Consider the following 17298-nt stretch of genomic DNA (forward strand, 5'->3'; position numbering starts at 1 on the left):
CAGTCACCTCAGAGGGTGATGCTCACAGGTGCTGTGTCAGTAACTGAGGGAGGGCAAAGTGCTGTGGGCTGGCGAGGTCGCCAGCTGGCGAGGCCCACACCCTGGGATGGGTCTGGTGTATATGACTGTGCACTGGTGGCCTGGGCATATAGTGGATGCCCCCTGGTCAAGGGGAGCATCCCACCCTTCCTCACTGTTCCCTCAAGGCCTGAGGGCCGCCTGCTTGCCAGGGGGTGCAGGGCTTCCACCACAGGCTACCCAAGTCCAGCCCAATTCTAGGCTGACCTGTATTTGGGAAGCCCTTTAAACCAGGGTAGGGGAGCAGGGAGGATGGTTAAGGGTTGCTGGAAGGTTGTAGGCCCTCGATAAGTGCTGACCGAACCATCCTCCCCAGTGGAAAACACAATTCCTGCAGGTTGGGGAGTCTCTTGCACTATAATCAAATTCAGCCTGGGCCAGCCGAGACTTTCCTGAGGCATTTGGCCCTGGGTCTCTCTTAATTTCCAAAGAGATGGGTCCTTGGCTAACCCCCAGAGCGAGCACACTTGCTGTTGTTAACCCTGTCTAGTGAGAAGTCAGTAGAGGAAAGTCACAGAAACACATGGGTGTCAGGTAGCATTTTTTTTCATGCCTCTTCCTTTTACCATCCCTGAGTGGGAGGCTGTGGCCGTGGCCTGGTCACTGATTTGTGGCAGTGCGGCCACTAGGTGGCGCTCGCCCGCTCAGGGATGAGCCCCCTTTGGCGAGCCACCTTGGTCTTCCTAGGACTGCCCTAGACGCATTCTTCACACATCAGCAGTTTTGAGGATTACTTGTGGAGTTTGATTACTGTCACAAGTAGCCTCCCACCACCCCAGGGGGGAAAAGCCTTTCTAAAGAATTAAGTTTTTTCAATAACTTTCAATTACTAATGCTTGGTTATGATGTTAAGTTTTAATATGGTTTTTTTAGTTTTAGTACACTTTTAAATGTAGTAATTTTTAAAAAAAGAAAGCTTGCTTCCATGCAGGTCTAATTTTGAATCTAGACTTTTAATTCCTTTTTGAAAAGTATTTTCTATCACATCGTCGTTGCATTTTAGAACACCTTCACCTTTGTTTATTTGTTTTTTTTTAAATATCTTTTATTTCAGAGAGAGGAAGGGAGAGAAATAGAAACATCAACGATGAAAGCAGGTCATTGAGCCTGGCCGGGTGTGGCTCAGCGGTTGAGCGTCGACCTAGGATGCAGGCAATCAGGGTTCGATTCCTGGTCAGGGCACATGCCCAGGTTGTGGGCCCAATCCCCAGTCGAGGGCGTGCAGGAGGCAGCCAATCAATGACTCTCTCATCATTGATGTTTCTATCTCTCCCTCTCCTTTCCTCTCTCTGAAATCAATAAAGATATATTTTAAAAAAAAGAAAAAGAAAGCAGGTCATTGATCATCTGCCTCCTGCATGCCCCCTACTCTGGGGATCGAGCCTGCAGCCCGGGCATGTGCCCTGATAGGGAATTGAACCCTGACTTCCAGGTTCATGGTTTGACGCTCAACCACTGAGCTACACTGGCCAGGCAAGAACACCTTCACCTTTGAATTACTGTTATTTTCTGTACCCATTAAGTGAAAGGCATTTGTTTTCTGTCCTGCCCCTGCCCCCCAGCTTGAATTTGGAGTGATTTACCACTGCACAGAGGAGCGGCTGTACACAGGCCAGAGAGGCCGGGGTGCCTTCTGCAATGGCCAGCGGCTGCAGGTCTCCGGGGAGACAGGTAGGGCTTCACGCGGCTTGTCTCAGTTCACTTCAGATTGAGAAATGTCCATGGAAAATGCCAAAAAGCACCATTCCCTGAAACAGTGGTGGAAATCTCCTGCTGAGAGTTCAATCTCTTTTTAGGGACACTGTGTCCCTGATGAACTAGAAATGGAGCCAGTTCTGTATCTTGATGTTTTTGTGAATGTGGCTAGGAGCTTTAAATAGTCTCTTTCTATTTTGTACTCACATCTTTCATCTTGAATGCTTAAAGAAATCCAGTCATTAGTTATGATTTGGTCTCTAGCAGTCCAATGCCACGGGCAGAGTCAGAAGCATGCTCTGGCCTCAGAGCGTGCGGATAAATGTGAGCTGTCATGTTGCCCCCTGGATGATGTCACCCAGGTGCAGTCTGTGGCTCCCTGATTGTGGACTAACTAGCTGGCTTCAGTTTCTGTGAGAAATCATGTACATAAGTGATGTTTCACTTACCACAGATGACCCACTGTCCTTGTGATGCCTCAAGCAGAACCTCAAGGGCACCCAGTAGCTCTTACAAAGGGACTACATTATATTTAATCTGCATATTACTGGTGTCAATACCAATGTGCTGGTTTAGGTGTTTCAGTGACTCTTTTTGGACTTTTTCTCTCTCACTGATTAAACTGGCGATAGCTTAGCACTTTGTAGGACAGATACTGTCAGGGACAGAAAATTGCGAGACAAGTAAAGAGAAGAGCCCAAGACCAGGAGCAGGTGGATTAGGGGAAGACCTTAAAAGGTCCATAATGTCCATATTTGGGTCTGAAAAAGTAGAAAGCACAGTTTCTGCTAACTCCTTACTTGCGTGTTTCTGCAGCAGGACATCATAAGATACCCCCTCCCCCGTTATCTCCTTTACCCACCATGGCTTTGGTTTGTGGTGTCAACACTTCTCCGAGCTCCCTCTGCCTTCCTGCTGCCTCCCCTCTACCCATTTCCAGCTTCTTTGTTAAAAGTGTCTTTCCTAGTGCCCTTTCTCCATTGTCTCTATTTACTCTGCCTTTTCTTCCTCCTTGGATGACACCTGTGTGCCGAGATGGCCTCCGAGGCCATGAGAGGACTGAGGTGCGCCCTGCCCTCCCCTGGTAAGGAAGGGGCTCTCCAGCTCTGATCCATGATGATCTGGTGGACGCGGCGTCATCAGGAGCCCTGCATCGCTAACTTCTTATGTCTGGGTTTCTGCAATCCCACGACTGTTGATCCAGGCGCAGCGGGGCTATTTGCTGTAGCAGACTCCGCCTTGCAGTGCCATGACCCCACAAACAGCTGGTCTGTTAGGGAGGTGACCTGTCATTGTATGAAGAACGGGTCGGGGCAGGACTGCCTCAGGGAGTCTGAGGAGGCCCCGGGAGGCCCAGGGTGAGGGGAAGGGGAGACGTCACAGGAGGCTTCAGATAGAGGCGGGAGCAGCAGGAGGCACTAACCAGTTACCGCTTGAGTCCCAGCCCTGCCCCATTTCTCCCTCTCCCACAAACGTTTTGTTTGGCTGAGTAAAAGGTGGCATTAATTACAGCCATGCATGCCAAGAGGCAACCGCTCAAGCTGAATTGTGTAACTCAATAGTGAGAAAGCATGTTATTAAACACGCTTATGTGAACTTTGCTCTATATTTTATTTGATTACCTAACACTCAACTGGATTCACACACACTCGGCTTTCTGGTCAGCTGCCTGCGCCGCTCAGCAGTGCATTAGAGCTTCACGTGCTCAGAGGGGCTTTCAGACCACTCGCCCAGCGCTGGCTCACCCCTCCCACATGGGCAGGCACCTGGGGTCACCACAGCGTTGGGCCCATCATAGGCCCTTCTGTCCCAGAGTGTTCGTCACTCATTGTCATAAACCCTCCTCAGCTACACACATTCCAAAGCTCTTCCATGACTATTTTTTTGTTTTGATTTCTGACTTATAAAGTCCAGTGTGTGTTTCAGCCTGGTCGTTTTCTATTTGATGGGCAACTAGGTTTCTATGGGAGGAGTTCCTGTTATTTTTTGTACCTATTAAGTGAACGGCATTTGTTTTCTGTCCTGCCCCTGTCCCCCAGCTTGAATTTGGAGTGATTTACCACTGCACAGAGGAGCTGCTGTACATAGGCCGGAAAGGACTCTTTAGCAACACTGTCTTTAGGTGTTGTGCAGACCTGGGTTCAGATCCTGATTCTGCCACCTTCTAATGCTATGACTTGTCAGTTCACCTCTCCAAACCTCAGTCTTCATATATAAAGCAGAGTGATGATGATGAAGACATGGAGGGTTAAATAAAATTACACGTAGAAAACACTCAGCAAATTCTCTGGCACATAGTACCCAAAATGAGTCATTATCAAAGAAGAAACTTGAGTCTTTGCACAAGATCAGCTACAGCCCATTGTTAGAATTAAGATGCATTTCTGGAGGAAACAGCCATTGAAACAACCACCACTAATCTTTCCCCTGTGCTTTCTTCGCCTTCTCTTTTCCAATTCCTATTAAACGTTTCTGGAATATCTTCAACTCACAAAAACAAAAAAAGCTACACTGAATAGGGGTTAAGGATTAGATGAGGCCAGAGTTTTATTAGTAGCTTTTTCTTCAAATTTTACCAGGAGAGAGAGAGAGAGGAGGAAGGGAGAGGGAGAGGGAGAGAGGGAGAGAGGGAGAGAGACACATCGATTGGTTACCTCCCACACCCGCCCTGACCAGGGTCGAGCATTGAACCTGCAACCCAGGCCCATGCCCTTGACCGGGAATTGAACCCGTGATCCTTCAGGGTACAGGCCCACGCTCTAACCAATGAGCCACCGGCCAGGTCTGGGTCTCTTATTATGTGCATGTTGGGTCTCCTCTGCTTACCTTGTTTTTAGGTCACTTTCTTTTGTCATAATCTTTTTCACCTTTTCCACCAATTTTTTTTAAATCTCCTCTTTCATCCTTTATTTTTTATAAAGCATGATACATTGGGCTTATTCATTCTGTATTTCTTTAGTTTTATCGTCTCCTCTGAAATGTTTTCTGATTCTTTCCTAAGTTCTATCTCCTCTACTTTTGAGTTATGCTGTTCTTTCATATAGTCTTATTTCTTTCTTCTTTTTTAAAATTTTCTTTTTCAATCACAGTTGATATTAAATATTATATTCTTTATTTCTTTTACATAAAGCTATTTCTGTTTTGTGGATAAATCTTTCTGGGCATTCCTTGATTGACTAGAGAAATGTTTTTCTGCCCCTGATCTTCTTCCTTATGATAATTGTGTATAGGATTCAACCATGATTCTTTCACTTTTTTCTACTGGAAATCTGTGTTCCTGACCTTGTGTGGGGGTGGGGAGGGATGTCAAGACAGTTTTTGTACTTTCACAGCTCCAGAGCTCCCTCTTCTGTTTTTGTGATGTGCTAAAAATTGGCCTTGCTCTTAGATTTTTTTTTTTTTTTTTGGCTCTGTTTCCCTCCTTTACTGTTATCTGGATCTTCTTTTTCCTTTGCCTTTATTATTCCTGTCTAGTGACTCTGGAATTCACTCCCATGCATTTCTTCTCAGGACGTGCCCTACGAGGCCCTGGTCATAGGGCTGGTTGGCTCCCTACTTTCAGACCTTACCCCACATCCCATACCAGGGACCCATGAATTGATGTGTGCTCAGCTCCTCTCATATTGGCCCAAGCTGGTTTCCAGTGAGTGGCTATTGGTGATTTTGAGGTTCTCCTGTTCTCGGGTCCAATACGATGCTCGATGCTTCTCTCTTCCTCCTGATGTCACGATGCCAAATGATCTTATAGCTGCTGGAGGTTTGCTCCACCCATTGTGTTTTGGGGTTCAGATATACCTTGACCATATAGTTGTGTGTGCGTGTGTGTGTGTGTGTGTGTGTTGGGGGTTTTATTGAAGATGATGTCTATAGTTTTGTTTTTTGCTCTCCTAGTTGTTCTGTCTGTTTTTATCAGAGGAGGCTTGGAAAGGTTAAAATCTACATGGTTGTTGCATAGATTTCCAGTTCTGTCTTCTCCAGGATTCTAAAGAGTACTTTTTATTTCCAAATTACCTGTGTGTTTTTTAAAATAATTTATTCAGGTGAAAGTCAAGTAACATAAAATTAACCATTTTAAAGTGAACAATTCAGTGGCAGTACATTCACAGTGCTGTGCATTTGCACTCTCCAAGGTAAAGCCTTGTACCCATTAAGCACTGTCTCCCCGACACACCCCCTTCCTGCCTCCACCCCCAACCACCAATCTTCATTCTTAGTACTTAGGTTTCTAAGTTAAATAAAGTTGAATTTTATTTTCATATGAATAGCTCTTAAGGGTCTTTAAGAAGTCTGAAAGAATTAGGACGTGTGTATGAAAACACTCTGATATAGTGTTGTTTCGGGAGCTCTACACTCAGCAAAGCCAGCCAGTGCCCAGAGGGGACATTTTCCAGACTTAAAGCACAATTGCCTCTTTCTCCAGGAGTACATATTTCAATGTATATACACTTGCCTTTAAGCTGTAAAATTTCTCTTAAGACAACAGTACTCTTTGGTACTCTGGGTATTTTTAACTTTGTTCAAATAGAAAAAGGGTTTTCAAACTGTTGGAAGTCACAGACTACATCTTTTCACCCTAAATAAAATCTGTTTATTGAAAGAGTATACAGAGATGCCCTACTTCAAAATCTATTAGTTGTTGTTTTTTATTATTGTAGTAAAATATACAGTATATAAATAACACTAGCCATCTGAGCCATTTTTAGGTGTATAGTTTAGTGGTATTGATTACATTCACAGTGTTGTGCAACCATTACCCCTATTTCCAAAACTTTTATCACTACAAATAGAAACTCTGTGCTTAGTAAGCAATAGCTCTCCATTCCCAACCCACACACCCCTGAAGACACAGAATATTTTAAATCAAAAATACAATTAGTATTTGATTAAAAACTAAAATATTATGATAAATATTGGGAAAATGGTAATAAAGTACAAATATCATAGTAATTGTAGATAATCAGGAATAATCATAGTATAAGAAGATATTAAGCAGGCCTGGCTGGCGTGGCTCAGTGGCTGAGCATCTCAAGGCACGTGCCTGGGTTGTGGGCTCGACCCCCAGTGAGGGGTGTGCAGGAGACAGCCGACCGATGATGTTTCTCTCTCATCGACGTTTCTCTCTCTACCTCTCTCCCTTTCTCTCTCTGAAATCAATAAAAAAAAGAAGATAATAAGTAGAAGAGATCTGTAATTTTTACCTTTTTTCTTATCTAAGGCAAAATAAAACAGAAAGCATTTGCCTGTAGGTGGCAGCACTCAGACTTCCTTTTTACTATTCTTGATTTCATTTGGGAAAAAATATATTAGCAGGAGTGAGAAAGAATAGATACATTGCAGCTGGAAGAAGAGGGTACAGAGACACCTTTTCACAAGTTTAAAACTGTGGAAAGAAACCCCTTCTTTCGCATATCACCAGACAAGCTTTAGTTTTAGTCTGGGCCTTAACCGCTTAAGGGCTACATGGCCTCATGCAGGTCACTTCTCCAAGCTTGGTTTCCTAGCTGTGAAGAAAGGACAGTGAGACAGCAAATGTGACAGAGGACTGAGAGCATTCATGGAGGTGTCTGGAAGAGAGTAAGATGTGAACGATTGCCGTTTCCACACTTTGTTTAATTTCCCTTGTGAAACAGCCTGGTGGCACTTAGTTTGAAAATCCCTGCCCTTCCTGCACCAGCCCTGCATGCGGGGGAATCTGCTTGTCTAGGCTGACACTCTGGGGACTTTGCTCTCTGTTCACCCTGCAGCCAGGCCCTCCCTCTGATAAGGAGATTGGGATAGGCCTTGGCCTGAAGCAGTAGTCACATGTTATGAACCTGATTAAAAGTGGGTACTTATCTCCCTGTGGAAACTGATTGTCCAGCTTTCTAGTGGGGGGGGGGTGTTTCTTCAGTGTCTTCCTTAATTATCAAAATCTCAAATATGCATACTCTTTCATTCAGAAATTCCACTTCAATTAAACTATCCTGAAAAAAATGTATCAACATGACTGCACAAACCTATATAGAAAAAGAGATAACATTGTTTATAATAACAAGAACTGAAAATGTTCATCTGTGGGGGAAGGTTCAACCAGTTCTTCCATTGGGTAGAATAACATTCAGTTGTTACAAGTACGGAAGGATGGTAAAAGGTGTACTCGGTATATTGTTATATCAAAAGAGCAATTAACAAAATAACCTGTAAAACTGTTTTTAAAAATCTGATGTCCACATGCATGGGGGGAGGGGGGGGTGAGATCTGAAGTCAGGTAAGGAAATTAGAAGAGTAGACAGGGGCCACCCACTGCTGCTTCACTTCTGCTTTCCTCCACAGCCTCCTCCAAAACTGCTCATCTTGCTTCCTTGCTTTCCCTGGCTAAAAAGCATGCACACCATCTAATTTCCTTTTAAATTTTAATTTAATGGGCACTCCCCGAATTTCAATGTATCATTGTTCAAAGGGGCATTTTTAGCTAAATATTTATAATTCAGAATTCATTCCGAACCCACCCCCCAAATAGTGTTGTATATAGTGATTAGATTTTTGGACTGGTCAACACAATTCTACTTAACTCAAAAATTCCTTTCATGCCCAGACAGGCGTGGCTCAGTGGTTGAGCATTGACCTAGGATCCAGGAGATCGCAGTTAGATTCCCAGTCAGGGCACATGCCTGGGCTGCGGACTCGATCCCCAGTGGGGCACATGCAGGAGGCAGCCGATCAATGACTCTCTCATCATTGATGTTTCTCTCTCTCTCTCCCTCTCCCTTCCTCTCTTTGAAATCAATAAAGATATTTTTAAAAAAATAAATCCTGTCATAAATTTAAAAATATCAGCAGTTTAACAAACCGACCCAAACAAGAAGACTCTTATCAATGTTTCCTTAATGCTTGTGTCTGAGGGAAAGTGTTCATTGCTTTGATACCCACGTATAAATGTCTACTGTACCTGGCTTTGTTGATCTTTTTCTTCAAAAGAAGTCTATTTTTCCAGGGGAAATACCATCTTAGTTTTACAGCCCGGGGGATGGGGGTAAGAGGTGACCTCTGGCAGGGTTAACTGGGTCCTGTCCATGGAGACCATGGAGCTGCGTGGCCCCCTTATCCCTTGTTGTGGGCAGTGCCCAGTGCACTTACGCTGGACACATGGGAGGTGCATTTGCTCAGCTTTAGTGCTGGGTGTGCCTGGCAAGGAATGATTCAGACCTCCGGAAGGCAGGTGGCTTTGATGTGGAGCCAAATGGTTTTTTAGAAAGTGTTTAAAGTATAAAATGGGAGCCTGGATATAAGAAAAGGGGGAAGTGGGTGTAGGTTCTGTCTGAGAAGAGATTGCTTTCTCAGGGTCATCTGGTCCCTCAGTGAGAGGTGACTGCAGATTTCGACATGGGATTGGGCCCACTGAGCGAAATAACCTGTGGGGGGGGTGTTCCCTCCACTTCATGAACACACCTGGTGTGGCTGATCGTGCCCGAGCAGCAGGCCTGAAGAGGCATGACAGCCTAAATTTGGTTGTGTTTGGGTGTATGGCCAGGTAAGGACAAGCTGATTGTGCTCCCCACCAGTGAGTCAGGCACAGGAAGGGAGCCCGGTCACGTCCCTCCGTGCCCAGGGGCCAGCTTCCTGGCACGCGGTCCCCCACGCCTGTCGCAGGATCCGCGGGCTTGGCGTGAGCGCCTCGCCACTCTGCGCGGCAGAGGCCACACAGCTACCACGTCTGCCTTTATGTGGAGGGGGTTACCCCTGAGGGCTCCCTTTCCAAAGACAGTACTTAAAAGTTGCTTTCTCCAACTTTTTGGGATAATGGCGTTTCCATCTCTGTGACCCCAGCAGTTAAAGAAAGGTTCTTATAGACAGATTTAATTGATGAGGCATTTTTTTCCTTCAGACATTGAGTGGTCCCAGTTTGGAGTCATTCTGTTTTCATTTGTGATTGAATGATGGTGATTTTCCTAAGACACCAAACTCTTCAAGTTTTCATGCTAACTAGTCCTGAAAAGAGAGAACTGAAAAACCTCCCTCTGAAATCAGAATCGGAAAGCGGCTTTAACAGATGATGAGGAAGTAGAGAGTGGGTTTTGTTTCTCTCTGTTACAGTGTCCTTACTTTTCAACATAGGTATTAGAAAAACTGTATAGCTTAAACCACTCAAAAGAGACTTATTCTAGAAGGAATGAGGGTCTGATATTTGAAGTTCGCTTCAGGGAAAACCCCGACTATTCGGTTAGAACCAAGACTTGATTTTTCTGATTACAGGACATTCTTTCTATTGCAGATCTTTCAAAGGCCTTGGTTCTAACAGAAATCGGTCCCAAACGTGACCCTGCTACTCTGAAATTGTTCCTGAGCAACATGGAGAGGTTACTCCACGCCAAAGCTCATGGGTATGACTCTTCAGTTCCTGAAACACCCTGGGGCCAAGGAGAAATGTGCCAAACACACAGTCTTGCTTCAAACTCCCCGGGGACTGAAAGAAAACGGCCCCCGTGACAGGAACACGCGCAGCCCGGGCTGAGGCCCAGGCCGCCGGGGTGCTGCGTTGTGCAGTGTGGGAGCTCCTGCAGCAGCTGTTAGGAAATGGACAGGGGGCCTTCGTTCCTTTCTGAGCAACCTTGAAAAACCAAGGAACTGGTCTCAAGCCACCCAACCGGCCAATCCTGTGTGTGCTTAGGGCCCTTCCTAAATGATGTTCCCTCAGTAAACACTTAGGAAAATAAATCCAAGTCCAGTTGAATCCTCTTGGTCTCCCATCCTCCGTCTAGGTCTGTGCTCTAGCCACCAGCCACAAGAGGTGATTTAAGTTAAACTTGGGTCGAGTTAAGCACTGAGCTGTTCAGTTGTGCTAGCCGCATTTCAGGTGCCCGCCAGCCACAGGTGGCTAGAACCACCCAGGGCAGAACGTTTCCATCATCACAGGAAGTTCTGTTGGACAGCGCCACACTGGACTCTAGATTTTGGATCTAGAGCCTGTTGGTAGAAGCCCTGTGGCTTACTTTCAATGACTGGGATGCTCAGCAGAGGGAGTGACTTTGGCTGAAGTAAGCACGCGCACTATTTAAGAGCAGTCCGATTTGTGCACCGTGACACTCACGTGCATTGCTGTCTTCCCTCTCCCCCAGGGTCCGAGTGATCGGGAGCTCCACCTTGGCGCTCTGCCACCTGGCCTCGGGAGCTGCGGACGCCTACTACCAGTTTGGCCTGCACTGCTGGGACATGGCTGCTGCTACCGTCATCATCAGAGAAGCAGGCGGCATCGTGATGGACACCTCAGGTGAGCCCATCTGACCCTCGGTTTGCCCGCAGTCCCCAGGGGTACGACAGTGGAGACTAGACTGACGCCTCCAGACTGAATGTCCCTTGCTTCCTTGGAGTCTCTGCTGATGAGAGGGCATTGGAAAGGCAGTGGTCCAGAGCCTCCCGCCCTTCCTGCCTTCCTGCTCTATGCCTCTCGGCATGAAAATAGACCGTAGGGTCAGGATATGTGGCCGGGCAGGAAGAGCACCACCATTTACATTCACGTAACATTTGACAGTTTTCTAAGCACACAAGCCGGGGAGACTGGCAGAACAGGCGTCACGCTCCCCAGTTGACGGAGAGGAGGCTGGTACCCCGCGGCCCTGTGGTTTGGCGTTAGATCAGCACAGTCTGCTACGTGGGTGCCCTGTGAGGCTTTAGGATGGATCCGAAAGGTGCCTGTTACTTACGCTTCAAGGTTATTGCCTTCCAGGGACTGACCCCACTGGCCAAATGCAACCCCACTTAGCATCTCTACCGCTGTTACGTCCACTTAGCTGCAGCGAGATGGCTCGTCTAATGTGTAGGGATAACCAGTCGGGCTGGGTGAGTCCTTCTAGGCCCCATTCTCGCCCAGCTTTTCAGTCCTGAGCTCGTTAGCAGAAACATGGGGGCTTCCTGTTAACTATTGGGTATGTGCAGGGGGTCTTTTGTCATTTCATTTCTACTTTTTTCCTCTTTCTCCTTTGAAAGGCTTTAATTGAGCTGCCAGAAAAGTATAAAACTGAAGAGGTATCAGCCTTAGATGGCAAGGCCAGGCAGACCAGTTTCAGATTAAAAACGCGCCTGACACTGGATTTAACCACGCGAGCACACGTGTGTGCACGGAGGGCTCCAGCAAGGCCGTTACTCACATCCCCCGAAGCACATGGCTTCAGCGTCCATGCCCAGCTGCCTGCTCCCCACAGCAGCCGGGATGGGTTGCCAGTCGGAAAAACCAACTCGTGGGGTCTGGAGTGCCTCCCATGCAGCCCGGAGGCTGAGAACTGCTCTCCCCTGTCCTGGTCTAACCAGTCATTGGAACCTCAGTCCTGAATGTTGGGCCTCAAGCTACATTCTCCCAGCACAGCCTCCAAAACGGCCTTGGACTGTGGCACCTCCACTGCACTCACATTGGGGTGGTGCCAATGCTGAAAGGCATCACCCCTCTCTGACCAGGCTCACGTCTGTGCCACACCGTTTGTTCCCGCCTCGGGCACAGCCTGCGAGCTTTGTTTTTCTGGGAATGGGCGCGTGCTGAGTTATCCTGGGCTATTCTGCCCTCTCCAATAACCCTGGTGCTCTCTTCTTCTCTGTCCTCAGGCGGACCCCTCGACCTCATGTCTTGCAGAGTGGTTGCTGCAGGCACCCGAGAAATGGCGACACTCATAGCTCAGGCCTTACAAACAATTAACTACGGACGGGATGATGAGAAGTGAAAGGGCGCCGAGGACAGAGAAATGCGACCCCAGGGCTGGTTCTTCCTGGGAATGCTGAAGCTGGCAGCCAATCCCTGGGGAGGAAGCCACCTTGAGCAGCCTGCACTCGACTCAAATTCTGCGTCCCTAACCACCCCAGAGGGAGGTGTTCTGCTAACGTGGCTCTGTGGTTAAATCCACGCCTTTCACCAGGATTTGGTGTTTAACTGGTTTCTTTCTTTAATCTCATATAACCTTTTTCAGGTTAGTACAGGTTCTTCTATCAGGGCCAAAACCCAAATCTCATGATGTACCTATTGATAATTCAGTCTCGATTTTTTTTTTTCCAGAATGCAAATCTCAGGTAATACGGCTTTAGAACTGCTGATAAAGCGGACTTGTTCTCAGGCCCTCCCCCATGGTACTTCAGAAGGCAATAAATCAAAATAATGGCACTCAGCTTACCTGCTTCCCTTCATAAGTGCGTCGTGTATTTCCCCAAACAATGCACAAAATCCACAGCTGTAGATGCATTTAAGACTCTAATGATGACTATTAGGAAGACAATAGCAGGGGTCGGAAGTATTCCCCATGAACCAATCCAATAAATCAAAGAATGAACCTGTTGAGGTATCAACCTGTTTTAACCAAGTAGCTTGTTTGTTAATATCTTATAATTGAGTTTCTACAGTACCAGAGGCATTGATCCGGGTAGACTCCACCTTGTCCAACCAACAAGTAACCTAACACAATTCTATTATCTAAAACCACCTTAAGGAGAGAGCCTAGGGACTTCTGTTGTGCAGCTGTGGCCTTAGCAGTACACTCAGCATGTAAAGGAGTAGCCAGAAGGTGTACACAGGGCTCCCTCATAAATATTAGCATTTATGGACCCATTAGCTGGTGCAGAGGTGTTAGCATCATTCATTAAAGACGCAAATACTGTATCACTACATATTGAAAGGCCACCTAACTATGTGGGATTGACACGAAGCCTATAAATGGTCTCATTTACACTGGCTGAGCAGTAGATCTCATTTTCCCACCCCAGTGTTGGGTTAAATTGAGGCAAAGAATGGTGGGTATGTGGATTTAGTATTTTAACTTTATAAAAAGGACTCACAGAACAATTTAAGCATACAGTGGCATTTGGGATTCTGATGAAGTTACTTACAGGGTAAATGAGGGGTCTCTTCCTTTGCGTCCTTTTTGGTTTAATGTCGCCACTCCTGTAGTTAGTTAAGTTTCCTGCAGTAGCTATTGTTTGTGAAATCTTAATTGTAGTGTTGTCTTCCCATGCATTAATAGACTACAATAGGTAGCAAATAGGGAGGAGGGGTAAAGGGTTCGTGTTGGAGAGAAGATCTTGATCCGTGATCTTGGGAGAGCAGTCCACTTCAAGACTCCTTCTGCTTCTGGGGAGGAGACTCACTGGTGGTCAATTCTAACTTTAGATCTCTGGCTGGTGTGCAGCTCAGGAATCTGGAGGAGCCCTTTCCAGTTGACAACTGGGGACCCAAGGTTCAAGTCCACAGAGTTTGGCTGCCATCTGGGTAGTGAAGAGAACCTGGTCTTTGTTCCTTCCAACAACATTCAAAGGCCGTCTTTGTTAGGTGTTGTTTCCAGAAGACCCACTCTCCCGGTTTTAAGTTGTGAAAGGTTCAACCTTCTGTAGCAGAGTCATAGAAAGCTTCCTTTACCTGATGGAAGGACAGTTTGGTCTGATGCATTAAAGCTTTAAATACTGAGTCATATCAGAATTTATGAGTTCAGGAGATACATACGGTTCTATCATCAAAGTATGTATAGGTCTTCCATTACTATTTCATAAGGTGTTAATTTACACTTTCCCATAGGTGTTGATCTAATTACCATGAAAACCAGTGGTAGAACTTTGGGCCAGGGCAGTCCAGTTGATTCTGTTAATCTAGCTAGCTTTACTTTTAAGTTACCATTTGTCTGTTTGACTTTACCAGGTGACTGAGGACGGACGGCAAGGACAATGGTAATGCCAGTGTCAGCAGCATCTTATTTAATTGCTTAATTATTTATCTGGTGAAGTGAGTTCCCCTATCACTGGAGATTTCTTTGGGGATATCCCATAAAGGAAATATTTTCTAAAAGCTTCCTAGCCATGGTTGTGGATCATTTTATCTGTGCCATGTCAAAGTCATAAAGCAATGGAAAAAATATCCCTCTGGGAATAAATTACCCAGATGCCCTACCACCACTTCCCCTTGGGCTATTAACTGATAAATTTGCTATTTAAAGGAAGCAGTTTTCTGTTATGATCTGAATGGGATGGCCAGGTAAACCCCAAGAGGCACACCTTCAAGGGCCCAGACGTGTGAGGGTTGGGAACTCCTTTGGGACTAAGGAGTCTAATTCCTGCTGGGCGTGTGGGCCCCTGCTTTTGATACCTACAGGAAGATGACACTATATGCACAGCCACAGGACTTCAGGGTTCAGGGTCTTAGTGGCCACCTGGTGCTCCTGCCACCCCTCAGAGCCTTGAGTCGCCTCCGCACCCCCTGACCAGTGTCCAGCCTCTCGGCCCCCAGTAGACAGATACACACCATTACTCCAGAGACCACCTGCCCACACCAGGATCTTTCAGATCATTAAAATGTTCTACCTTTGTTGAGCCAAAGTGTGTCCCTTGTAAATTCCATCTCCACTTAAGTTTTCACCTGTAGGTCCATGAATGGTAAGCGAGGCTTCTTTCCTGTCGTATGTGAACATAAATACATGTGTTATCCTTTCCCTTTTCTCTGGGTCTAGTAGCTCTGGCTCTCTTCCTAAGCACCTTGTGTTCATCCCTCACTTAGCTGTGTCTTCCTGACTTCAGGTTTGACCTGGTTGTCACTGTGCAAAGTAAAACAGCCTTTTCTCTCCTCTGGTCAACCCTTCCAAAGTTCCCATTTGCTCTTTGGTCATGCCCACCACCCTGTGGATGTGCCATGAGTTATCAGAGCCCCAGAGTGCACAGCTGCTAAGACACCCTCTGGCACACTGTCCTAACGCCGCTGGATTGTAAGAGCTTGTAGGACACTATTCTGGCCATGCTGCATTTTAACACCTTTAGTCCATAGTTGCAGCCTGTAGGAATTGAGGGGACCCTGGTTCCCTTCCAGTACGGTGGCCGTCTCTGGAACCTTTTTATCTACACATTTGCTTAGCCTGCCCTCAAGAGCTCTTACTCAGATCCTGGGGGGAAATGTTGACTGGGATCAAGATAAGCACAGAATCCTTCAGCACCTCGCTCAATACCGCTTTCAGGTTCTCATGAGCCCATTAATCACCACTCGGAGAATGGCTGTTCAAACCTGTTCTGAGTATATCTAACTATAGTACAGGTCAGCCCATGTTTCTCCCCGCTGTCGACTGGATAGCCCAAGACCTTGCCGAATGTCTTGCTGACATTTAGATTAACGGAGCTGCGCTAGTGTACATTAGCCACCAGCACATGTGGTTATTTAAAGTTAAATTAACTAAATTAGATTGAATTACATTTAAAGCTCAGTTCCTCAGTTGCTATAGCCACTTTTCAAGCACTCAGTACCCCCATGTGGTTAGTGGTTACCATGTTAGACAATGCAGATAAGATGCATATTTCCGTCATTTCAAAAAGTTTTATTGGATAGCATTGCATAGAATAGCACTCTAATCTGGATTTATTTTATATAGAGCACTCCCACCTCTATTTGGTGGAGTCTACATTTTTCCTGATTTTTGGAAATCAGATCAGCCCTTGTCAGTCTCAGTCTTCAAGGTTCCCTGCAGGGTGCCTCCCATGTGACCTCCGTGTAACGTGCTTGGGGCTTGTGGAGCAGGAGGCTAACCCGAGGCCAGAGTGGGGCCAAAGCAAGGTATTTCTGAGCCATGTTATCGCAAAGGTGGGACCCGATTAGCATCTAGAAGTGTAGGCAATTCTGTGGTAAAGGCAGCCTTCAAGGGAAAGGGGGGGACTGTCATTCCTTGGTTCTGGCGGGGCAGGGGAAGGAAAGCAGTTGTGAGTTGGACGCCTCAAGTCTTTTTGAGAACTGGCTGGAAGACCGTCTCTTCTCCCATGGGCATCCTCTCTGTCCGTGCCCCTCACCGTCACCTGAAGGCCACCCAACTGCTGCAGAAGGAAGAGCACTGGCTTGGGGTCAACAACCGGGCTCTAATGCAAGCAGCCTGCTGCCTGGCCTCAGGTGCCACCCTCCCAAGGTGGCTGAGGGGACTGCCTGGGGTGTATGCAGGAGCCCACCGCCAGTGAGGCTCAGGGCGTACCAGCTCATCCGCAGCACCCGGAACTTTCTCTCTCAGAGCTTTCCTGGGGTGACTTAAAAAGCCAGGATCACTTGTGTGCCCAGCAGCAAGTCCTGGCTCCAAGCTCAGGGCATGTTGAGGGCACTTTATTAAATGGGAGCTCAACAACTGCTTAATGAAGAGAACCAGTTTGACCAGCCAGAGATTAGCAAATAAATTTTTGTCTGAATTCTGTTTATGTGAAAATAATATGACATTAAAAGAATGTTTTGTTTCCTCATTAATCCCAGTAGACTAGCACCTACTCCTTCCCAGTCTTTGTCCTGCTTATCTACCAGGTAGAAAGTGCGCCAGCTTCAGCAGCCCTGCATCTGAGAGCTTTGACCTGGGCCACATTCTGCTGCTGAGGAGTGACTGGCTGGGGAGCAGGGCGGGGGGGGGGTTAGAGCCATTGGTGCCGCTGGAACCTTCGACTTTCCAGGAGCCTGAGGACATTCAAGTACTCGCCTTACTCTGTGGGAGCAGTTTCATGGGCAGCTGTTTTGGGAGCCTCTAGAATCACAGGCAGGGCGACGTCATCTGCACCCTTCGGAGTCTTGGAGTT

The 17298-nt window shown here is 46.7% G+C and overlaps 1 protein-coding gene across 1 annotated transcript in view; it reads left to right on the forward strand.

The window, feature by feature from the left end:
* The window catches only part of IMPA2 (inositol monophosphatase 2), a 42219-nt gene extending 29319 nt beyond the window's left edge, over positions 1-12900 (forward strand). Inside the window, exons 5-8 of the mRNA XM_087818521.1 lie at positions 1641-1749; positions 10025-10133; positions 10869-11020; positions 12346-12900. Coding sequence (XP_087674647.1) covers positions 1641-1749; positions 10025-10133; positions 10869-11020; positions 12346-12461 — 486 coding nt within the window. The 3' untranslated portion in view covers positions 12462-12900. The remainder of the gene's footprint in view (positions 1-1640; positions 1750-10024; positions 10134-10868; positions 11021-12345) is intronic.
* The last annotated feature ends 4398 nt before the right edge of the window (positions 12901-17298 follow it).

Source organism: Miniopterus natalensis, chromosome 7, assembly GCF_054644295.1.
Source record: "Miniopterus natalensis isolate mMinNat1 chromosome 7, mMinNat1.hap1, whole genome shotgun sequence".
In the NCBI taxonomy this organism is placed as follows: domain Eukaryota; kingdom Metazoa; phylum Chordata; class Mammalia; order Chiroptera; family Miniopteridae; genus Miniopterus; species Miniopterus natalensis.